The sequence below is a fragment of the Mustelus asterias genome, chromosome 3 (assembly GCF_964213995.1).
Source record: "Mustelus asterias chromosome 3, sMusAst1.hap1.1, whole genome shotgun sequence".
Taxonomy (NCBI): Eukaryota; Metazoa; Chordata; class Chondrichthyes; order Carcharhiniformes; family Triakidae; genus Mustelus; species Mustelus asterias.
Genome location: NC_135803.1, coordinates 61291645 through 61316942, shown reverse-complemented (window position 1 = coordinate 61316942; position 25298 = coordinate 61291645). Strand labels below are relative to the sequence as shown.

Below are 25298 nucleotides of genomic sequence, written 5' to 3'. Positions count from 1 at the left end.
GGGGTTCTTATACCAGCATTTGGCTAGGTGAACCTCCTTATTCTCTTTCAGCAACTCATGAACGTGAACCCCCCAGCTCAAGCATCAGCTTCACTGCAAGTCTTGTTTCATGACATCAAACCAGAAAACAGCCTTGGTTTCTGCTAGCCGTGTGCTGTCATCTATAGCTCATGGCAGATTCTCTCTGCGCCTTATAGCTGTTCAGAGGTTGGTTTAAACTGATTCAGATTAAAAACACAAAACCAGAGAAACCCATACTATAATCCCCAAGGCAATGTTGCATAAGTGGGATATTCCAGGCGGAGATTTAAACTAATTATCTTCAATTCTCAAACCTTCCCTTTGTTCTGGGAAACCATATAAACTTACAGCCCATACTGAGAGAAATGGAGACAATTCATGAAATTCAGAGAGGAGCCACCCATTGTTTCCCACTTCTAACTCTGACCATAGTAAATAAACATACATTACAATGATTCTCAGTCTGTTTACCAAGTTCTCAAATCAGGAGTCGTCATTGATCTTTACATCTGAAAATTTCAATCTCCAAACTACGAGTCACATTTCTGAAATATATGAATATTCAAGTTCCGGGCAGCAGTGTGAATCATTTACATGATTGGAATGAGTTGGTCAAACTTTGACATAAAAATAAAATTGGCTATGCTTCACTGTCAGTAGCAATTTTGATCTAAATGTAACACATAATACTGTGGAGAGCATCTTTTTTTATTTTCTGGAATGTGCAGTGTGATTAAATTGAATCCACTACCCCCATTTCAAACCAGCAGCTCAGTGGGCCTAACCTCCCATTCCTAAATAGTTTTGCAAATACTTTTGACACTCCCTGTTGGCCTTCTTAAACAAGCATTAGGCCCTTGTGCAAGCCACTACAGAGCCTAATACATGTTTTAGTACCCAACCATGAAATCAGATTGCCCTGAAGGCATGAGCCTGTGGTCCTGTGTATTTGAGGTTGCCAAGTCTCTATGTGGCTGAACATAACTGCTCACATCAGCCCCCTACAGTTCAAACCACAGACTGCTCCGCCTACCTTTCTCCAACTCTCTCACTGATAGCAGGAAGTTCTGTAAACATGCTCAGTGTTTTTATAACAGAAAAGGACTAACGGATGTGATTGCCATTTGTATAAAAGCCAAACCACTTTCTCGGGCATATTATTGGATATTTAGAATTCACTTCAGATGTATAACTCTGATATCTTGGAGAGCTGAGAATCCTTAGTGTGCAGTTGCAAAGATTATCGTTTTACGAAGTTCTTCAGTCAACTGGTAAGCATCTGTAACACTGCTCGTCATTCTCATTTGTGTGATTTGCTCTGTTAAGGACAGTTGCCTGAATAACCATAATAATGTAATATTGAAGTAATTACTACTACAGATCATAATTGTATAACCAAAATATTATCTGACAATAATGCAATGACATGTACAAACTGAATTCAAACAATTGGCAATGATGACTTAATTTCATAGATCCATTACAATGCTGTCCAGTATCTGAGATAATTTGATCCATTAAAATGAAACAAAGGATCCTTTAAAGGGGATAAAATGTTCGCTGACATTTTGCTGGTATTAAATGTATGTAAAACTTTTGAAATCTCCACCTATTTTTAATGTTTTGTCCTGGACGATTTTTGACTTTCCTCATGTCACTGGTATACCTTGAAAGAAAGTATTGAGTGACTTGAGGGCAGATCTCAGCAAATGGCAGTTTTTAGATATAGCACATAAATCTTGAACCTGAGTCCAATACTATCATCCATTTTTCCAAAGCAAGTCTCTAGTTAGAACATAGAACAGTACAGCACAGAACAGGCCCTTCGGCCCCCGATGTTGTGCCGAGCTTTATCTGAAACCAAGATCAAGCTATCCCACTCCCTATCATCCTGGTGTGCTCCATGTGCCTATCCAATAACCGCTTAAATGTTCCTAAAGTGTCTGACTCCACTATCACTGCAGGCAGTCCATTCCACACCCCAACCACTCTCTGCGTAAAGAACCTACCTCTGATATACTTCCTGTATCTCCCACCACGAACCCTATAGTTATGCCCCCTTGTAATAGCTCCATCCACCCGAGGAAATAGTCTTTGAACGTTCACTCTATCTATCCCCTTCATCATTTTATAAACCTCTATTAAGTCTCCCCTCAGCCTCCTCCGCTCCAGAGAGAACAGCCCTAGCTCCCTCAACCTTTCCTCATAAGACCTACCCTCCAAACCAGGCAGCATCCTTGTAAATCTCCTCTGCACTCTTTCCAGCGCTTCCACATCCTTCTTATAGTGAGGTGACCAGAACTGCACACAATATTCCAAATGTGATCTCACCAAGGTCCTGTACAGTTGCAGCATAACCCCACGGCTCTTAAACTCCAAGCCCCTGTTAATAAAAGCTAACACACTATAGGCCTTCTTCACAGCTCTATCCACTTGAGTGGCAACCTTTAGAGATCTCTGGATATGGACCCCAAGATCTCTCTGTTCCTCCACAGTCTTCAGAACCCTACCTTTGACCCTGTAATCCTCATTTAAATTAGTCCTACCAAAATGAATCACCTCACATTTATCAGGGTTAAACTCCATTTGCCATTTTTCAGCCCAGCTTTGCATCCTATCTATGTCTCTTTGCAGCCTACAACAGCCCTCCACCTCATCCACTACTCCACCAATCTTGGTGTCATCAGCAAATTTACTGATCCACCCTTCAGTTGTATCCAATGGAAATAACTTGAGGCCAAAATGTTGTGTGATTTCAAGAAGAAATTAGATACAGCTCATCATAGAAACATAGAAACATAGAAAAACTACAGCACAATACAGGCCCTTCAGCACACAAAGTTGTGCCGAACATGTCCCTGCCTTAGCGATTACTAGGCTTACCTATAACCCTCTATCTTACTAAGTTTCATGTACTTATCTAAAAGTCTCTTAAAAGACCCTATCGAATCCGCCTCCACTACCATTGCTGGCAGCACATTCCACGCACCCAACACCCTCTGAGTGAAAAACTTACCCCTGACATTTCCTCTGTACCTACTCCCCAGCGCCTTAAACCTGTGTCCTCTTATGGCAACCATTTCAGCCCTAGGAAAAAGCCTCTGACTGTCCACTCGATCAAAACCTCTCAACATCTTATACACCTCTATCAGGTCACCCCTCATCCTTCGTCTCTCCAAGGAGAAAAGGCCGAGCTCACTCAACCTATCCTCATAAGGCATACTCCCCAACGCAGGCAACATCCTTGTAAATCTCCTCTGCACCCTTTCTATGGCTTCCACATCCTTCCTGTAATGAGGCGACCAGAACTGAACACAGTACTCCAAGTGGGGTCTGACCAGGGTCCTATATAGCTGCAACATTAAGCCTAAAGGGAACAAGGGATATGGAGGGAAAGATATGGAATTTGATGATCAGCCATGAGCATGTTGAATGGTGGAGCAGGCTCGAAGGGCCAAAAGGCCTACTCCTGCTTCTATTTTCTATGTTTCTATGTTTAACTTTCGGTGAGATATAAAATGATTGCTGGTTCACTTTCACAGAGTCAAATTGCCCCCAGTCTAACCTCGGTAATGGCTGTGACCTGTTGTTCAAAATGAAGTATAATTTTTACATTTGGGTTCATGAAAGGCAGGCCATGTTTGACTAATTTGGTGGAATTCTTTGAGAACATTATGTGCGCATTATGTCAACATTATGTAACATTATAACGATGGGGAACCTGTGGATGTGGTATATCTGGATTTCCAGAAGACATTTGACACGATGCCGCACCAAACGCTGCTGCATAAGGTAAAGGTCCACAGTGTTATGGGTAATGTATTGGCATGGATAGAGGATTGGTTAACTAACAGAAAGCAAAGAGTGGGGGGTAAATGGGTGCATTTCTTGTTGGCGATCAGTGACTAGTGGTGTGCCTCAGGGATCAGTTATTTACAATTTACATAGATGATTTGGAGTTGGGGACCAAGTGTAGTGTGTCAAAATTCGCAGATGACATTAAGGTGAGTGGCAGAGCAAAGTGTGCAGAGGACGCTGAAAGTCTGCACAGGGATATAGATAGTCTAAGTGAGTGGGCGAGGGTCTGGCAGATGGAGTACAATGTTGGTAAATGTGAGGTCATCCATTTTGGTAGGAGTAACAGCAAAACGGACTATTATTTAAATGGTAAAAAATTGCAGCATGCTGCTGTGCAGAGGGACCTGGGTGTCCTTGTGCGTGAATCGCAAAAAGTTGGTTTGCAAGTGCAACAGGTAATTAAGAAGGCAAATGGAGTTTTGCCCTTCATTGCTCAAGGGATGGAGTTTAAAAACAGCAAGATTATGTTGCAGCTGTATAAGGTGCTGGTGAGGCCACACCTAGAATACTGTGAACAACTTTGGTATCCTTACTTGAGAAAGGATGTACTGGCACTGGAGGGGGTGCAGAGGAGATTCACGAGGTTGATTCTGGAGTTGAGAGGGTTGGTTTATGAGGAGAGACTGGCTAGACTGGGACTATACTCAATGGGAATTCAGAAGAATGAGGGGAGATCTTATAGAAACATATACGATTATGAAGGGAATAGATAAGATAGAAGCAGAGAAGTTGTTTCCACTGGCAGGTGAAACTAGAACTAAGGGGCATGTCCTCAAAATAAGGGGGCATAGATTTAGGACTGAGTTGAGGAAGAACTTCTTCACCCAAAGGATTGTAACTCTGTGGAATTCCCTGCCCAGTGAAGCAGTTGAGGCTACCTGATTGAATGTTTTTAAGGCAAGGAAAGATAAATTTTTTAACAGTAATGGAATTAAGGGTTATGGTGAGTGGGCGGGTAAGTGGAGCTTAGTCCACAAAAAGATCAGCCATGATCTTATTGAATGGCGGAGCAGGCTCGAGGGGCCAGATAGCCTACTCTGGCTCCTGGTTCTTAGGTTCTTATGTTCTTATTAGTTCTTATTACTGCCCTTCAATTCTGCAATAAAAAAGTCTTGCAATTATGCAATCTGTAAGACTTTGGGTTTAGGAGCCACAGATAGGCAGTCAAAAATTCTTGAAGTGCATTAGCTAAATAGACATGAGAGGTATACAAGACATTGAAATTTAGTCGCTGTTGTAACTATTGATGACAATACAAAGGGCAGGATTTTCCGACCGCGCTTGCCCCGATCCAGAAAATCCCACCCAAAGTCAACGACCTTTCCATAGTCTGCCCCTCACCCACTCCGATTCCCGTGGTAGGCGGAATGGGAAAATTCACCCCAAAGACTTTAGGACCGTGATTCTCCCATCCCGACCCGCAACTTTTCTGGCAGGTCGGGGTGGGAGATGTGCAACGCCGGTCTTGTTCCAGGATTTGCACATGCGCCGAGAATGCTTGTGCATCTCCCAGAGCTGGAGAAGAGTTGCAGGCCAGACCATGCTGGAAACCAGCGGGAAGACAGGTAAGTAATTTGAATCTTTTTAAAATATGTTTTAAATGTATTTTAAATGTAATTATTGGAGACTTCCTGGTCCTGATTGAATCTCCCACCCCGCCAGGCGTACTTCATTCCGGCGAGGTTTAGAGTAGTTCTCCACGTTCAGGGAACTAGCGAGAGACCTTGCCGGATTGAAGGGGGGCAATTGGGGCCCCCCGGGGGTCGGCGGCGGGGGGATGGTGCCCCTTGGGCATGGGCACCCAGGCAGTGCCAGCCTGTGCCCTGGCACTGCCCAAAGGGCAAAGTGCCCATGCCCAGGGGGCACTTTGTCCCTGCCCAGCGGGCATCGGGGTGTGTCAGCGGGGAGGGGGTCTGCTGGGGTGAGAAGGGTGGGGGCATCACCACTGCTGGTTGCAGGGGGGCTGAACATCGGGGCACTCCGGGGCGGGGAGAGTCAGGGCTGACCCAGGAATTGTTGTGGGGGTCGTGATCTGGCCGGGGGAGGGAGCTGCAGGAGGGGCAGCACTGCAGGGGTCCTGGGTGGCCAGCGATCGAGCTGGCCAGCAAACAGTGAGACTGACAGATGGGGGCCACTGTGCATGCGCAGAGTTCCAGAACTGTCAGACTCCGGCGCGAATGGGTCCCGCCCCCCTGGGTTTTTTATGAGATTCACAATTAGGACCTCTGCATTGCACAGAATGGGGAGATTCGAGTGCGAAGTTGAACTGAGAAAACAGTCGTGATCTAGAACAGTTTTCCCACCAATTCAGCACTTTTGGGAGAATCGCCCCCTAGATTTCTAATATGTGTTACAAGAAATTAATAAGCTGAATTTCTAAAGGACACCTTTATCACTTTGTTACATTTATTGCACTGCAAAATATTCCATATATTTTGCAATCTAGGGAGGCCTTCATAATATTTACTTTTTTCTTCATGTTTACACAATCCTAAATTGCTAGCTTTGGGGAGGATTTTCTTTGCACACCATGTGGCAATGAATCCTCTGATTATCGGATGAAGAGAAGTGTGTGTGTGTCCCTCTCTTACAAATTGATTCTGGATCCATAATATTGACTCTGAAGCTATTTTTAGGCTTCTCCTTGTGCTTTTCCTCAGTGCTGTTTCATGGCCGAGTGCTCCATTTAATGACTTTTATCAAATAGAGCTGATTATATGTGTCCATGAAGTCGGCATTACTCGTCACAGCCATAAAACTGATCAAAGCTGGTTTGTTGGCTTCTCTCAACCACTCCCAGATCACACTGAGGTTCAAAACACAACAGAGTATGCTGTTAATGACTGGGCTAAATGTTTTCTGTTGATACTTCAGATTGTCCGAGTGGTTAAGTCAGCTTCTATGCTTCAGCCTACTTATCAACTAATGTAATGTATTGCACTCTGAATATTAACCCCAAGAGCTTGGGGTTCAATCTTTTAAAAATATATAAAACAATTTTCCAATTATATCAGAGTACAATAGTCAGTTAATCAGTAAATAAAAGCAAAAGTCAGAATGAAAGGCCGGGATTCTCCCAAAAAAGTTCTAATTCGTAGGAAAACTAGTGTGAATCATGCTGGTTTTTTCAGTGCGACTTCAGACGAGAATCTCCCGCACTCTGTGCAATACAGAGGTCACAATTGAGAATATCATTAAAAGCTCGGGCGACGGGGCCTATTCTTGCCGGAGGCTGATAGTTCTGGGCCTCTGCGCATGCGTCGTGGCCCCTATCTGTCAACCTGCAGTTTGCTGGCCAGCTTGATCACTGGTCAGTCCGGGACCCTCACAGTGCTGCCCCTGCAACCCCCAGCCTGCCCCGATCGCTGGCCACCCTGCTGGCCCCATCGAATGCAATGGCAGAGTGGTAGTGAGACCCCCCACCCCCACCAAGCACCCTAAGCCCTGCCCCCAGCAAGCCCCACCTCCTAGGCCCTGCCCCTTGGCACTGCCCCATGCCTGATGGGCAGTGCCAAGGTGCTCCCTGGGCATGGACACTTTGCCCCTTTGGCAGTGTCAGGGAGCACAGGCTGACACTGCCAGGGTGCACATGCCCAGGGGCACCACCACCCACCGCCCGACCCCCTGGGGGCCCCGAATACTCCTCCTTCACTCCAGCAGGTCATCCCGCTAATTCCCCAAAAGCGGGGAGCTAGTCTGAACCCTGCTGGAGTGCAATTTTCCTGACAGGGTGGGAGATGCTAGCAGGCCTGGAGGATTTAATCCCAGGCCCGCCAATCAGATTTAAATTATATTAAAAGTAGATTTAAATTGCTTACCTGATGTTCCCACCGGTTCTCAGTGCGGCTCAGACTGCACTGGGAGATGTGCATGTGGCGGAAACGCATGCGCGAATCAGCAGACACGCGATTCTCCAGGCCCGTGCTAAAAACTTAGCACGGCAGGATGGGAGAATCGCCCCCCAAAACCTTTGAAAACAGTGGGATGTTCACGAATAACTGCACAATGTTTGATGCAATTAATGACTTCTTAGATACCGAATGATGTGCCTTTGCAGGACAAAGAACCAGCTTATTTTTAAAGCCCCCTCGACCTGCAAAGAAATGCACTTAGCAAAACTCCCAATGTTAATTATTGAATCCTATAAGGGCATGTGGGGGAGCTGGTTGGTTATATCTTTGGGTGCGGCCTGCTTCAAGCACGATGTTTTTCAAACTAGCTCAAAGGCTATGGAAATTGGAGTTGTGTCACAAGCAAACTGGGTTTAAAATTCTGCAATCTTATGTATGTGTAACACCAACTTCTGCTGAATTGCACTGAAAAACCAACGCGATCGATCAGAAACTGTAAGCGCATTTACATAAGAGCAATACTGCCAGTCAATATTGGAAAGCTCATTGTTAAAATGGCTCAGGTCTGAATCATATATTTGTAGCAGAATTAAGAACCCTCCATTGCAAAAATTACCACAGTGGAAATCCACTTCCATACAACAATGAAATTTCTCTGGAGAATTTAGAGACATCCTGAGAGTCCCAGAACATATTACTAAATGAATAAGTGATTTGTTGACAAGGCTAGAAGTTTTTTGTCCATTCCGTAGACGGTATCCACTCCATTGGGAAGCTTGTTCTTGACAAATTGAAGGATGGTGGTGATGCAGATGAAGAAAATGGTGGGGGCGATGACACATCCATGCTTGACTCCAGACTTGATCTCGAAGTTCTCTGTCATATTTCCATTGGTGAGGTCTGCCATTGACATCTTGCCATGGAGGAGTCAGAGGCTGTTGAATGGACAGCTGGCCTTTGACAGGGTCTTCCACAGCACTTCCCAATTGACTGAGTCAAAAGCCTTGATCAGATCAATGAAGGGCATGTAGCATTGTTGAGGTAACTCCAGGCATATCTCTTGAAGTTGTCGATCAGAGAAAATCATGTCCCCTATTCCACGGTTTGGTTGGAAGCCACACTAGTTTTCCCAAAGGATTACTTCAGAGACTGGGAGAGGGCAGTTCATGAGGATTCAGGCAATGATCTTCCTGGTGATGGAGAGTAGGAAGATTCCTTGATAGTTCCCAGAGATTGCATTGTTTCTTTTCTTGAAGATGGTTTCAATTGGTTGAAATCCAAGAAGAAAATGACACTGACATCGCTCATAGAACTTCAGTGGGTGGGTGACAATACCATCTCCCTCTCTCAGAAGAGAATCTCCAAGCCACGCTTGACACCTTTGTGGAAGCATACCAAAGAATCGGATTCAGCCTCAACCTCAAGAAGGCCCAAGTCCTTTATTGACCCACCTTAGGGCAAGATCCGGTCTCTGCCTCCATTAAGATCAATGGAGGAACCCTGCTAAACATGCAACATTTCCCCTACCTATGGAGCCAGCTTTTATCTAAGGCTGACATCAATGCAGAGATCCAACATTGTATCCAAACCATGAGCGCAGCCTTTGGACGCCTCAGGATGAGAGTCTTTGCCAATTGCGACATCTGTGCTGATACTAAGATCCTCGTGTACAAGGCGGTTGTCCTCCCAACTCCTCTAAAAGGCTCAGAAACTTGGACTACGTGACCTCAATGCCTTGGAGACGTGCAATCAATGCTGTCTGAGACGGATTCTTTACATTAGCTGTGGGAGCAGGCACACTAACATAAGCATCCTTGAAGGAGCCAAGAGCACCAGCAATGAGGCCATGAGCATCTGAAACAAACTCCACTGGGTTGGTCATGTGCTAAGAATGCCAGAGCCCCAACTGCCAAAGCAAATCTTCTTCGTCCAGCTCAAGGAAGGCACCAAACAAGAGGAGGACAAACAAAGCACTTCACAGACACCCTGAAGGCTTACCTCAAGAAATGCAACATTGACGTTAATCCCTTGTGGGCCCTTGAACAGAAGAAATGAACTTAAGGAACCTCCTGTTTGAAGGGACACAATTCTTTGCAAAAACCCAATGGCAAAAGGAGGTTCAAAAGAAGCCTGAGAAAGAAATACCAAAGATCTTGAGTCCAAGGACAAATTCCATCCCCCGGAAACACTTGCCAAGTGCACAGAAGATGCGGCTTTAGGATCGGGTTCATCAGCCACGCAAGGACACACAGAACCCATGACCAGTAACACAGAGTTTCTGAGGTTTCAGATTCATTAGCGAGCAATCAATGAAGAAGAAGGATTTGTTGGCGAGAGAACAAGGGAAAAAGATTCACAATGTCGACTGGCATTCGATTAACAGAGTACCGAACACATATTTTCAAGTTACTTACTGCTTCTTCAAGACACTCTGGGGAGGGACCAGGAGAACCAATGGCTGAAGGAGTCTAAAGACTTATCAAATTATGGCACCATCACTGGTACACTACCAGCCACAGCCATCTCTCCCGCTCTCTCGCACCTGCAGGGAAGAGTAATCTGTGGCTGGTAGTGTACCAGTGATGGTGCCAGGAGGGATCGGCCACAGACAGGCAGCGGAACCCCCCCCGACCAGGGGATGATATGTCACACCCCCTCTCCTCCCCCCCAGGGGATGATCGGTCACACCCCCTCTCCACCACCCCCCCAGGGGATGAGATGTCACACCCCCTCTCCTCCTCCCACCCCGACCAGAGGATGACCTGGGTCAGAGAGCTGTTGCAGGCTCTGACCCCGCTCTTCGGAGGCTGCAGCGGCGACTTCAGACTTTTATTTTGCAGGTCGGTAACAGCACGGACGCGGATCGGGCCAGAAGACAGTAAAGTGGGATTTGCATTTAAATCGTCAGGCCGCCCGATTCGGGTGCGCACCGGACCCACGCCTGAATCAGGTGTCGATAAAGCTGCGATCTGCTCGGAATCGGGTGCAGATCACGGTATAGGCCCAACGCCCAACTTTACCGCGATTTCGCGCCTGAAAATGGGCACGAAGTTTTGGTAAAATCAGGCCCATTGGGTACACTCTTTTCACAAGATTTAGACCGGAATTCTTTGGCCTCGCCCACAGCTGAGATTCTCCAGTCCCGCTGCAATTAATGGAGATTTGGCTGAGCGCCAAATTCTCCGTTCTCGCTGGCAGCAGTGGCAGGGCATAAGAGGCCGGTGAATTCCAGCCTTAATTTCCCACAAATGCTCAAACCTAAAAGTGTTAGCCTTTACTTTTAACTTAACTTCCTGCAATTTAAGCCAGTGCTACAATTTCAGACATTCTTGCTCATATACCTATATCCAGTTTCAATTCTATAATTAAAAAGTTAATGGTGAAAAGGAGACTGTCAGGAAATGGAAGCGTTCTGATGGCCACAAAGGCCACGAAGGATCATTAAAAGATCTCCCAATGAGCTTCATGGAGTATGAGCTGCCTTATTGAGTGAGCGGCTTGCCCAATGAGAAGCAGTCAGCAGGGGTTTTTTAATCCTTTCACTCTATCCGGACCATTGTTGTTGGTCTTGAGGTGAAGAATACCTGACTGTATGCTGCAGGCACGTCCCTTTCCTTTGGTGCACGATAAAGGGTGTTAGTGACAGGAAACAGGCCTTTGGCTGAATTACTACAGGAGGGCATTGCCAGATGTAGATCCAAGGAGACAGAAAAGTCAAGAAAAATAGGAAGAAATCAATTCCATTGAGTTAGAACAAGCTAAGAAAATGGGTTCACAGTCTGGTCCTGTTTGAAAGTTTGGGAAGGAGGTAGAAGTAGTTTCTGCAGAATTTGGGGACTGAGTTTAAAGATTGCCAGAGGAGATGAAGTCATTGAGAATCTTGGAAACAAAGGCTTGATGTTCAGTGACGAGGTTATGGTGCAGCAGAAGTAGGAAATGGTGTCAGTTAGCATTTAACACCCACTGGATGAATGTAGCTTCATTGGTCAACAGCAGTGCAGATTCTGATGAAGAGCCAAATGGACTTGAAATGTTAACTCTGTTCTCTCTTTGTAGAGACGCTGCCAGACCTGCTGAGGTTTTCCAGCATTCTCTCTTTGTTTCAGATTATAGCATCCGCAGTGTTTTGCTTATTTCAGGTTTATTGATATTGTTCGGGTAGGATTTGAGGAGATGGAGTGCTGCAAATTCATGGGAAAGAGTGGGAAACTCCAAACCAAAGCTGCATAGAAGGTTCAGCTCCTTCACTAACACTGCCTCAATGAATTCTGAGCTTGACATGACATTGAGCTACTTTTCCATTGGCTTTGCCTCTGACAGAAGTTTGCTTTCTGCACTGTAGACCTTTCTCCCATTTTTAGAATTCTCATTCCACTTGGGCCCTTCCTTCTGGCCTCTTACCCTCTCACCAGGCATCTCAATTTCTCTGTTCCCCTCACTCACACCAACCTATCTTCCTTTGAACTTGCAGCATTCCATTCTCTCAGCTCCTCCATTCAATTGATACTTGAATTCTCTGCCCCACTGCCTAGCTGACCCAAAGAGGTACATGGGATTTAGGAGCAGGAGTAGGCCATTCAGCCCATTGAGCCTGTCCCATTCTTCATTAAAATCATGGCTGTTATCAGGTTGTGGTCTCAACTCCACCTTGCTACCTGCCCTCCATAACCTTGACTCCATTGTCTATCAAAAATTGGTCTTGAATAAATTCACTGAGCCAGCCTCCACTGCTTTCTGGTGAAGAAACTTCCACATATTAATGACTCTTTGATATTTTTATTTTCCTCATTCCCTCTTAAAGGGTAGGGCTCTTATTCTTAAACCATAACCCCTGATTCTAGTCTCTCCCACAAGTAGAAACATCCTCCCTGTATCCATCCTATCAAATCCCTCCAGGATCTCATATATATTGCAATAAGATCACCTCTCATTCTTCTGAACTCCAAAAAGTATGGGCCCAACCTGTTCAACCTTCATAAGTTAAGCCCCTCATCAGGAAGTAGTCGAATGAACCGTCTCTGAGCTGTTTGTAAAGCAATTACATCTTTTTCTAAATAAGGAGACTAAAACTGTACACAGTATAATAAATCTTCCAGTCCCACCCACTATGGGAATCATCGTGGGTGGGATGGAGAATTTGACGGATGATTTAAAGGTCTGATAACCTTGGGCAGGAACTTGCAGTCTTCGGGTGGGCACTACTGGAAAATCTCACCCAGTATTCCAGATGTGGTCTCACCAAGGCCCTGCACAGCTGCAGTGAAACACGCCTACTGTTAGATTCTATTCCTCTTGCAATAAATGCCAGCATCCTATTTGCCTTCCTAATCAATTGCTGTACCTGCATATAAACTTTTTGTGATCCCTCTGTACCAGAGTTCTGCAATCTCTCCATTTAAATAATGTGCTGCTTTTCTATTCTCCCTGCCAAACTCCTGACGAGTTCAAATTTTCCCACGTTATACTCCCTCTGCCAAATTTTTGCCCACTCACTTAACCTGTCTAGATCATTTTGCAGACTCTCTACCTCCTCTTGACAATTAACTTTCCTACCCATCTTGGTGTCATTGGCAAATTCGCCCACTTCATCCAATGGACCTCCTTGTCCTCAGCCTCTAACATTGTTCCAATCATACTCAACATAAGGTCAAGGAACAGCCTTCATCTTTTATTTTACAGCTTTCCATGCTGAAGATTTCAGATCGTAACCTCCACTCTCATTTCTTCACTCAGCACCTGTCAATGATTCTGCTTCTGCCAGTCACATCGCCTCCAGATGTGGGAACCGCTGGCTGGGCCAGCATTTGTTGCCCATCCCAAGTTGTACTTGCACTGAGTGGTTTGCTAGGCCATTTCAGAGGTCATTTTAAGAGCCAACCACATTGCAGTGGATCTGAAGTCACATGTAAGGCAGAACTTTCCCATTTTTGCAGATTGCTGACAGAGATGAGAAAACCATGAGTAACTCTCCAGCTGCACAGGTGCGTTTTCGCTCCAGATTTTATTGCGCTCTGGGGATGTGGTTTTCGCTGTCACTCTGGCGGGGGCAAGGCCTGATGCTGGTTCCACAGAAAATGGGTGCCATCTTTAAAGGGTGCCCCGATCAGCAGTAAAAATAATCTCACCTCCCAACTGTCCCCCCACCCCCAACCACCACAGACAAGGGGGCTCCTCCCACAACAAGCATCAGCACCACTCCACACTCCCACCACCCCCCCGATCACAAGGACATTGGGATGACCCTGACCCCACACAATCGTTGGCCCTCCACCACACATAAAGGGAATCCCCCCCAATGGGGCTCCCCAGAGAGCTATACCTGGCACTGCTACCCTGTGGTGGCTTCCAATGTTGGCCAGACCAGAAGATCCTATCAGCGTGAATGGCTGGAATATTCCAGCTCATGTTTCACTGAAACGTTTCACATGAACTCTGTCGCACACAATGACTGAATACAGATGAACATTAAACAATATGGTTACAACTCAAAGGAATAACTCATGCCTGTAAAAATGGTACAGCAATTATCATGGGGGATTTTAACCGACATGTCGACTGGTCAAACCAGGTCTGTCAAGGCAGCCTTGAGGAGGAGTTTATAGAATGTATTCATGATAGTTTCCTTGAACAATGTGTAATAGAGCCTATGAGGGAGCAAGCTATCCTAGATCTGGTCCTGTGTAATGAGACAGGAATAATTAATGATCTTACAGTTACGGATCCTCTCGGAAGAAGGGATCACAGAATGGTTGAATTTAAAATACAGAAGGAGTGTGAGAAGGTAAAATCCAATACCAGTGTCTTGTGCTTAAACAAATGCGAGTACAATGGGATGAGGGAGGAGTTGGCAAAGGTAGACTGGGAGCAAAAACTTTATGGTGGGACAATTGAGGAACAGTGGAGGACTTTCAAGATGATTTTTCACAGTGCTCAGCAAAAGTATATACCAGTGATAAGGAAGGACTGTAGAAAAAGAGATAATCAGCCATGGATATCTAAGGAAATAAAGGAGGGTATCAAATTGAAAGAAAATGCGCACAAAGTGGCAAAGATTAGTGGGAAAGTAGAGGATTGGGAAATATTTAAAGGTCAGCAGAAAGCCACAAAAAAGCTATAAAGAAAAGTAAGATTGATTGTGAGAGTAAACGAGCTCAGAATATAAAAACAGATAGCAAAAGGTTCAACAAATATATAAAGTGAAAACGAGTGGCTAGAGTAAACATTGGTCCTTTAGAGGATGAGAAGGGGGATGTAATAACTGGAAATGAGGAAATGGCCGAGGCGTTGAACATTGGTCTTCACAGTGGAAGACACAAATAACATCCCAAAAATTGATGACAGGAAGGCTATGGCACGTGAGGACCTAAAAATGATCATGATCACGAAAGAGGTTGTGTTGGGCGAGCTAATAAGGTTAAGGGTAGACAAGTCTCCTGGCCCTGATGGAATGCATCCCAGGGTACTAAAAGAGATGGCAGGGGAAATAGCAAATGCACTAGTGGTAATTTACCAAACTTCGCTGAACTCTGGGGTGGTTCCCGCTGATTGGAAAACAGCAAATGTGACGTCACTGTTTAAAAAAGGAGGTAGACAAAAGGTGGATAACAAGAGGCTGCTAAGTTTAACTTCTTTAGCAGGGAAAATGTTTGAATCTATCATCAAGGAAGAAATAGTGAGACATCTGAATGTAAATTGTCCCTTGGGAAGATGTAGCATGGGTTCATGAAGGGCAGGTCATGTTTGACTAATTTGGTGGAATTATTTGAGGACATTACATGCGCAGTGGACAATGGGAAACCTGTGCGTGTGGTGTATCTGGATTTCCAGAAGGCATTTGACAAGGTGCCGCACCAAAGGCTGCTGCATAACATAAAGGTGCACGGTGTTACGGGTAACGTATTAGCATGGATAGAGAATTGGTTATCTAACAGAAAGCAAAGAGTGGGGATAAATGATTTCTGGTTGGTGATCAGTGACAAAGTGGTGTGCCTCAGGAGTCAGTGTTGGGACTGCAACTGTTTACAATTTACATAGATGATTTGGAGTTGGGGACCAAATGTAGTGTGTCAAAATTTGCAGATGACACTAAGATGAGTGGTAGAGCAAAGTGCGCTGAGAACACTGAAAGTCTGCAAAGGGAAATAGATAGTCTAAGTGAGTGGGCAAGGGTCTGGCAGATGGAGTACAATGTTGGTAAATGTGAGGTCATCCATTTTGGTAGGAATAACAGCAAAATGGACTATTATTTAAATGGTAAAAAATTGCAACATGCTGTTATGCAGAGGGACTTGGGTGTCCTTGTGCATGAATCACAAACAATTGGTTTGCAGGTACAGCAGGTAATAAAGAAAGCAAATGGAATTTTGTCCTTCACTGTGATGCGCGATATAACACACGAGAGGCGTGATGTACTCGGGAAATAAAGGCTTTTATTGCCAACAATAACAGAGCTACCATATACAGTACACGATCCCAGACTAAAGGGTCACCAGGCAGAGCAGTGACCTTTATACCTCTCCCAGGAGGCGGAGCCGACTGGGGTGTACCATAACAACTATGTTAACAGGTAGAACAGCCCAACCCTAACCCCAACAGTAACATATATACAGACTCATAGTACTGGCCAGACCATGGCTCAGCACTACCTGGTGGAAACCAACAATGGTTCACCACATTCACCCCTCCTTTGAAAACAAAGACTGGCGGGGTACCAAACACAGAATAATTGTTTGTCTATAAGTTCAAGCGGTCTGGGGGACCGCACCGTCGTTGTGGCCTCCTCAACACCGGCGATGACACCGGTTCAGGCAATCGCGGTGACGTTCTCTCCAAGGCGATGTCCAGCGACTCCTCCAGTGCCTCACGGGCCGGTAGATCCCGAGGTGGTGACAATCCGCTGAACTCGGGCACGCCTTGAAGTGGCGACCATCTCCTGGACTCAGGCAAGCTGTATGTCCATCATGGACTTGTCGAGTCTGTGAGGCTTGGCCTGGTCCAGGATGATCGACGCCACCGTTGGTTCATGGGCGCAACTGCAGGCAGCTGAGATGGTTGATGACGACCCCTGCTGGTCATTCGCAGACGGTGCCAACCAACATGGCTGCCCCCATAGGTCGCACATGGACGATGGCGCCAAAACCTGCGGCCCCTGCAGGTCGCACGTGTCTTGCGACTCCGTCGTTCGGAATGGCGACATCCTGGAATCGCACGTGGTAGAAGACCTTGAAGATGCAGAAGACAAGGAGGCCAGCTCCGGGGAGTCACACGCCGCACTGCTGGTCTTGGATGAAAGTTTGGACTGGCATACCTTGGAATAGTGCCCCTTCTTGCCGCAGGCGGAGCACAACACCGCTTTAGCTGGACATCGCTGCCGAGGGTGTTTCACCCCCCCACAGAAGTAACACCGCGGGCCACCTGGAGCTGCTGCCATCGTCAGGTCCGAGGCTGGGAACGCAATCGTGCAGTTTTTCGGTCCCGCTGAATGAAGTGGGGTCTGTGACTGCCCCTGCCACGCTGTCTCCACGTGGTCGTCAGGGTACATCGCCAGACTTTTGGAGGCCGTTTCTAGAGCGTCAGCTAACTCTATGGATTTAGTGAGGTCGAGGTTACCTTGCTCCAACAGCTGAAGGCGGATGTACGACGAGCCGATTCCCGCCACGAACGCATCTCGAGCGAGGTTGTTCATGTACTGGTCTGCAGACACTGCCTTGCAGTTGCAGGCTCTGGCTAGTTGTTGAAGCTCGCACGCGTACTGTTCCGTCGTTTCGCCGGGCTGCTGCCGTCGAGTGGCTCGAAGATATCGAGCATGCATCTCATTCGGCGGTTTGTTGTATCGCTTCTTGAGAAGCTCGAGGGCCCCTTTGTAGTCGGTGGCCGCACGGATCGCTAAGTATACAGCGTCGCTTACCCTCGCGTGGAGGACCCGGAGTCTGTCGGCGTCGTTGTTGACTGCTGTGGAGGCGTCGAGGTAATCCTGGAAACACTTCAACCAGTGGTCGAAAGTGTTCGATGCGCCCGCCGCACGTGGGTCCAACGTAAGCCGTTCGGGTTTAAGCATTTGCTCCATGTTTTCTTTGTCGTTTTCTTTCACAAAAAAAAAGAATTTATTTGTTGGCAATAAAATTGATGCGCGATATAACACACGAGAGGCGTGATGTACTCGGGAAATAAAGGCTTTTATTGCCAACAATAACAGAGCTACCATATACAGTACACGATCCCAGACTAAAGGGTCACCAGGCAGAGCAGTGACCTTTATACCTCTCCCAGGAGGCGGAGCCGACTGGGGTGTACCATAACAACTATGTTAACAGGTAGAACAGCCCAACCCTAACCCCAACAGTAACATATATACAGACTCATAGTACTGGCCAGACCATGGCTCAGCACTACCTAGTGGGAACCAACAATGGTTCACCACACACTGCTGGAGGGATGGAGTTTAAAAACAGGGAGGTTAAGTTGCAGCTGTATAAGGTGCTAATGAAGTCACACCTGGAGTATTGTGTATAGTTTTGGTCTCCTTACCTGAGAAAGGATATACTGGCACTGGAGGGGATGCAGAGAAGATTCACTCGGTTGATTCTGGAGTTGAGAGGGTTGGCTTATGAGCAGAGACTGAGTAGACTGGGACTATACTCATTGGAATTCAGAAGAGTGAGGGGAGATCTTACAGAAACATATAAGGTTATGAAGGGTATAGATAAGATAGAAGCAGGGAGAATGTTTCCACTGGCAGGTGAAACTAGAACTAGGGGGCATAGCCTCAAAATAAGTGGATGGAGATTTTGGACTGAGTTGAGGAGGAACGTCGTCACCCAAAGGGTTGTGAATCTGTGGAATTCCATGTCCAGTAAAGCAGTTGAGGCTACCTCATTGAATGTTTTTAAGGCAAGGATAGATATATTTTTGAACAGTAAAGGAATCAAGGGTTATGATGAGCGGGCGGGTAAGTGGAGTTGTGTTTATGAAAAGATCAGCCATGATCTTATTGAATGGCGAAGCAGGCTTGAGGGGCCAGATGGCCTACTCCTGCTCCTAGTTCTTAGGTTCTTATGTTCTTATAATTTTCTCAATCTCTTTTGTGGCAGGCCTGTAGTTTCTTAGATGAAGGTGATACTCCAGTTGAAGTGATAGGGTGGAATCAAGGCCTTCTCAAGGATATAACAAAGGCCTTCTCGTGATATTCTCTGCTCTCACCGTCAAACCCGCCCAATGTGAACAGAAGCAGAAAATCCCAGCCAAAGTCTGGTCAGGTGAACCCAAAATTAGAACAGATTTGCGGAAGTCCTTCTCCCAGTTTCAGTGTATTCCTGTGTATGATCTTGGCTACTTAGATAGCTCGCTACTCGTTCGATGATATTTGGTGAAATTCTCTTTGCAGGAAACTTCTTTTAAAAAAGTAGACAGCAAAATGGCTTCTTCATTAAGTGACTATACAAGTTCAAAGTGTTCCAAACATCTTGTGTCATCATTTGACATCTTGAGAGTTTGAGACAGACAGTGGGCGAGATCTCTGGCCTCCCTGTGGAGTCTTTCTTGGTGGTGGGATCTTCTGGTTCCACTGCTGTCAATGGGAGTTTCCATTGAAGCCACCCAATATCGCCGGGAAACCCACGGCAGTGGTGCACCGTCGGAGGGACCAGAAGATCCCACTGGCATAAACAACCGGAAAGTCCTGGCCGATGTCTTTACATTTCAATGATTATCCTTTTGAATTATTTTCAAGAAAGGCATTGATACAACATCAGCCTGGATGTTCCTTTATATCACTGTTGAGACAGGGGAGAGGTTTCAATCCACAAAAGAAGCCAGTTGTCCCTTGTGTGACCATCCATTTGCTCAGTCTTCAGAAATAGAAAGTTTTGACGGAACATCCATACCATATTGGAACATGCCAATGCCTTGGTGAAAAATGTGCGTGTGATGTGGGATGAGGACAGACTCAGTCTCAGCGTTAAGCACCCTCTTTCACTTCATCGACTGCCAGGATTGACACTTGACACAAGATTGAACATGGATTCATGAGGGGAAAGTCGTGCTTGATGAACTTGTTGGATTTTTATGAAGATGTGACTAGTGCGGTTGACGGAGGGGAACCAGTGGATGCGATGTTTTTGGATTTCCAAAAGGTGCCTCACAAAAGGTTGCTGAAGAAGATTGGGTCACATGGAGTTGGGGGTAGGGTGTTAGCGTGGATTGGGGATTGGCTATCCGACAGGAAGCAGAGTGTCGGAATAAATGGATGCTTTTCTGGTTGGCAGATGGTAACTAGTGGCGTGCCGCAGGGATCGGTACTGGGGCCTCAACTATTTACCATTTATATAGACAATCTGGAGGAGGGGACTGAGTGTAGGGTAACAAAGTTTGCAGACGACACAAAGATAAGTGGAAAAGTGAATCGTGTGGAGGGCGTAGAAGGTCTGCAGAGCGATTTAGACAGGCTGAGTGAGTGGGCGAGGATCTGGCAGATGGAGTATAACGTTGACAAATGCGAGGTTATTCACTTTGGAGGAAATAATAGCAAATTGGATTATTATCTAAATGGAAAAAAATTACAACATGCTGCTGCGCAAAGGGACCTGGGGGTCCTTGTGCATGAGACGCAAAAACCCAGTCTGCAGGTGCAGCAGGTGATCAAGAAGGCAAATGGGATGTTGGCCCATATCGCAAGGGGGATAGAATATAAAAGCAGAGATGTCTTGCTGCATCTGTACAGGGCATTGGTGAGGCCGCAGCTGGAATACTGTGTGCAGTATTGGTCCCCTTATTTGTGGAAGGATATATTGGCCTTGGAGGGAGTGCAGAGAAGGTTCACCAGGTTGATACCAGAGATGAGGGGTGTTGATTATGAGGAGAGACTGAGCCGATTGGGTTTGTACTCGTTGGAATTTAGAAGGCTGAGGGGGGATCTTATAAAGACCTATAAGATAATGAAGGGGCTGGATAGGCTCGAGGTGGAGAGATTCTTTCCACTTAGAAAGGAAGCTAGAACTAGAGGGCACAGCCTCAAAATAAAGGGGGGTCAGTTTAGGACAGAGTTGAGGAGGAACTTCTTCTCTCAGAGGGTGGTGAATCTTTGGAATTCTCTGCCCACTGAAGTGGTGGAGGCTACCACGCTGAATATGTTTAAATCACGGATAGATGGATTCCTGATCGGTAAGGGAATTAGGGGTTATGGGGATCAGGCGGGTAAGTGGAACTGATCCACTTCAGATCAGTCATGATCTTATTGAATGGCGGGGCAGGCTCGAGGGGCTAGATGGCCTATTCCTGCTCCTACTTCTTATGTTCTTATGGTCTTATGTTCTTACTGAGGTTTCTGGCACCTGCAGAACAGTACTGCAGCAGGTCTCAGTGTCTTCAGAAATAGAGAGAAGAAAACTAGGAAAATATGTTCCAATTTCAATTTGTGAATAGGACTTCCAGTTAGAAAGCAGTGTGAGTGGCGGCATTACTTCAATACTGATAAATGTGAAGGACCGGTCCTCGGTGTAGAGCAGACTCATTTTTAACATTTAGAGACTGTGATAAAACAATTGCAAAAGCTTAACAGTATGAGGGAGCATAACAGTGTGACAGTCAGGACACCATTCGTTTTTCTCACATTAGGAGTTCAAGTTTGGTGCAAAGCATTTATCTTCTTTCAGTACCAGAACCAAAGATGTATAGTATCAACGTGATGTTAGTACATGACCAGTGTGGAGAGCCCCCAGTGTAGGAAATGAAACTGCTTCACATCTTCCAGCAATAGGTCTATTTTTAGAATGCTATGTTGACCACCAAGTCACAGCAAAACATTTGTCTGATTGCACAGAGTACAAAGAGAAGCAACAAAACTGATTTCAAGTGTAAAGTGGATCTGCAATGCGGAAACCCTGAAGTCCTACGGTCTTGAATAAAGGTGATTAAGGAGCAATTCACCAAAATAAAAAACTATTGAATGGAAAAGGTGAAGATCTTGTGCAGTGAGGGAGTGTGGGCAATGGTGGGAGAATATGAGCAGATCTGGAACAGAGCAGAATATCAGCCTCCCAATGATAATGTCCCTGGGCCTATCCTAGTCTCAGGAGCAGGACAATTCCCATATCTTGGTTGGGTGGCAGCATCACTTTGGCACCACTGAGGCAGCTCCTGAGCAGAGAAGTGGAAGAATTTGGGACATGTGTCATGTGGCAGCATTAATGGGTGCACAGGGCTCTGCTGGGCTCTCCAAAAGCTGGCTTTTCAGGGTGGCACGGTGGCACAGTGGTTAGCACTGCTGCCTCACAGTGCCAGGGACCCAGATTCGATTCCCGGCTTGGGTCACTGTCTGTGCGGAGTCTACATGTTCACCCATGTCTGAGTGGGTTTCCCCCGGGTGCTCTGGTTTCTTCCTACATTCTGAAAGACGTGCTGGTTTGATGCATTGGCCATGCTAAATTCTCCCTTAGTGTACCTGAACAGGCGCCGGAGTGTGGTGACTAGGGGAATTTCAAAGTAACTTCATTGCAGTGTTAATGTAAACTTATTTGTGACACTAATAAATAAACTTTTTAAGAATGTAGCCCTTTGACCGAAGTTTCATATTCACACTATATTTTAATTTATATTGTATTGATGTTTTACAGCTTTGCTCTTGGGAGATATGACGTGCAATATTTCAGTGACTGATAACATGCAGTGCATACTGATTGGGACATCCATCCCATTGTTTCTACTGGGATTAACATTCAATGCAATGACCCTATGGGCGTTCTGCTGGAAATTCAGGAAATGGACAGAGACCATCATTTATGTGACAAATTTGGCTGTTTCAGACAGCCTCCTGCTCCTGTCTTTACCCTTCAAGATATACAGCTACAGACCTTCCAGGAAGCTTGGACCAGGCTTCTGTGCATTTATCGAGTGTCTGTATTTTGTGAACATGTATGTGAGCATCTACATCATTGTCTGCATCAGTGTGGATCGATACATTGCAATAAAGTACCCACTTAAAGCAAAATACCTCAGGTCTCCAATGAAGGCTGCATTTGCATGTGGTGCAGTTTGGTCTTTTGTATGTTCAATCGCAATTTCTCTGCAAATACAATTTTCCATTGCAAATGACAGCCCTCAGTTCTGCTTTCTGAAGATGACAGACAAGCCCACTGCCATCTGGATTATTATTATCATTGAACTATTTGGATTCATCATTCCTTTCTTCATCTTGTGCTTTTGCTCTTTTCAGATCATCGTGACCCTCTGCAAAAGAAACAGAGAATCCCAGGGAAACTTTGTTTCCAGTCGAAGCATCATAATTATCATCACAAATCTGATCACCTTTATTGTTTGCTTCCTGCCTTTTCACACAGGATTATTGATTCAATTTTTAGTGGACAGTTCTGGAGGTGATTGTGCAGCACAGAAAAATGTGCGCATATTTGTTAGTGTATCCACATGCGTGGCGAATATGAACTGTTGCCTGGATGCTATTATTTATTATTTAGCTTCCAAAGAGGTTCGTGCTTCTTTAACTCAAAGTATTAAGAGGATGTCCAGTCGAAGTAAAATAAGCCTTGGTGTTGTACAAGTTCAGAACACCCAAGATACACAGCACTCTGGAGAAGGATAATCCAGACTTGAAACATTCCCGCTCCACAGATGCTGTCAGTCCTGCTGAGATTTCCCAGCATTTTCTGTTTTTGTGTACATGTAGCTAATGTTGACTAAAATATTCATAGGAACAGAGGCAGGAGTCAGCCATTTAGCCCCTCAACCTTGTTCTGTCATTCAGTTAGATCATAGTTGTTGTGTATCTGAAGTCCATCTACCCGTCTTGGTTCTATTACCTTAATACTTTTGTCTAACAATAATTTCATTAATTCATTTGCTTAATCGCAAACATTTTAAATTTGATTCTTTTAAAAATGAAAACTGGAACTTATGATAATAACAGCAAATGTAATAGCCAATTCTACATCATTATATAAAATGCATTGAAGCATATTTAAACCATCATAACATCATGTGGTGAGTTGGATTTTTTCCTGAAAACTGTGAACCGAAGGAATATGCTGAATGACCAAATGTTGGGCAGACGTAAGATTCCTTTTAAACACATGGATATTGCTTTCCTTTCGAGAATGCTGTATACCAAAGCATAATGTTTTCAAAATTAAAACGAATGGACAGGGCTCAGCTTGAATTTATCTTATTGGATTTAGTACATAGTATGGGTACGGGTTCGATTCCCTGCTTGGGTCACTGTCTGTGTGGAGTTTGCACATTCTCCCCGTGTCCATGTGTGTTTCCTCCTGGTGCTTCAGTTTCTTCCTACAGTCCAAAGATGTGCGGGTTAGGTGGATTGGCCTTGCTAAAATTGTCCCTTAGTGTCAAGGGGACTAGCTAGGGTAAGTGCATGAGGTTATGGGGATAAGGCAGAGTGGGGCAGCACTATGGCACAGTGGTTAGCACTGCTGCCTCACAGCACCAGGGACCGGGTTTGATTCCTGGCTTGGATCACTGTCTGTGTGGAGTTTGCACATTCTCCCCGTATCTGCATGGGTTTCCTCCGGATGCTCCGGTTTCTCCCACAGTCCAAAGATGTGCGTGTTAGGTGGATTGGCCATGTTAAAATTGCCCTTTAGTGTCAGGGGGACTAGCTAGGGTAAATGCATGGGGTTACACGGATAGGGCCTAGGTGAGATTGTGATCGGTGCAGACTCAATGGACCAAATGGCTTCCTTCCTGATCTTTCTGAGATTTCCTATGTAGCTCCTTTCATTCTCATTGCTCGTTCAGACATAATTTGAGTGCCTTCTTTCAACACAGGCATTGATCATTTTCAATGTATAAGCTACAAATTCCCACAGTCGCTATTTCCGATTGTACTGCCAATGATGGTGGGCTGACGTCACAAGAATGACATTTGGCACCTTAACTGTTGAGCTCTTCATGCAAGAATGTGCAGGACATCGATGGAGCACATGATTATCGTCAAAATTAAAATGCACCAAGAACAGGTGAAACCATTTTCAATATTTCATACCTTCTCTTGTGAGTAATTTGTCATAAGAGATGATGTCAGCCAGCATGTGGCATAGCTGGTGGCAATAGTTTCAATTTATTCCTTTAAGAGGATAAAAATGGTGGAGGTGACTTTGTCAGTTTGTGGGGTGGGGGTTGGGGTCATTCCTTTGCCCTCTGAGTCCATTTCTGGTCAATAATATTTATGGCCAGAAAATTAGGCAGAGGCCATTCCCATTGATAATCCATTCCCTACTCCCAACCCTTGAGTTCGCTCATGTTTCTTTACCCTTCCCATGGGTTCAATCATCAATTCACCCCTTCACTTAATGAAGACAGTGACTCTGCAGCTTACTTACTTCTTTTACTCTGAATAACTGAGAGTAGATTAAATTGATTCTGAAAAAACCAGCGTGAATTACTCCAGTTTTCACGTGAATTCGACACTTAGAATTTTTTTGGGAGAATTCCCCCCCCTTATCTACATCCACATTGTCACAAGGTAAGAATTTTGTAAGTTTCAATGAGGCTTCTCCTCATTCTTCCAAACTCAAGGGCTTACAGACACAGTCTCCCCAATCT

At 45.4% G+C, this 25298-nt stretch overlaps 1 protein-coding gene across 1 annotated transcript; it reads left to right on the top strand.

The window, feature by feature from the left end:
• Positions 1 to 1177: 1177 nt before the first annotated feature.
• Positions 1178 to 23884, top strand: LOC144484103 (G-protein coupled receptor 35-like). Its single transcript, XM_078202657.1, has 2 exons — positions 1178 to 1292; positions 22340 to 23884. The coding sequence occupies exon 2, from the start codon at positions 22357 to 22359 to the stop codon at positions 23320 to 23322; it is 966 nt and encodes a 321-aa protein (XP_078058783.1). The 5' UTR covers positions 1178 to 1292; positions 22340 to 22356; the 3' UTR covers positions 23323 to 23884.
• The last annotated feature ends 1414 nt before the right edge of the window (positions 23885 to 25298 follow it).

What these genes read in the sequence shown, in the direction of transcription:
- LOC144484103 (XM_078202657.1), top strand. Translation starts at nt 22,357, where the DNA reads ATGACGTGCAATATTTCAGTGACTGATAACATGCAGTGCATACTGATT.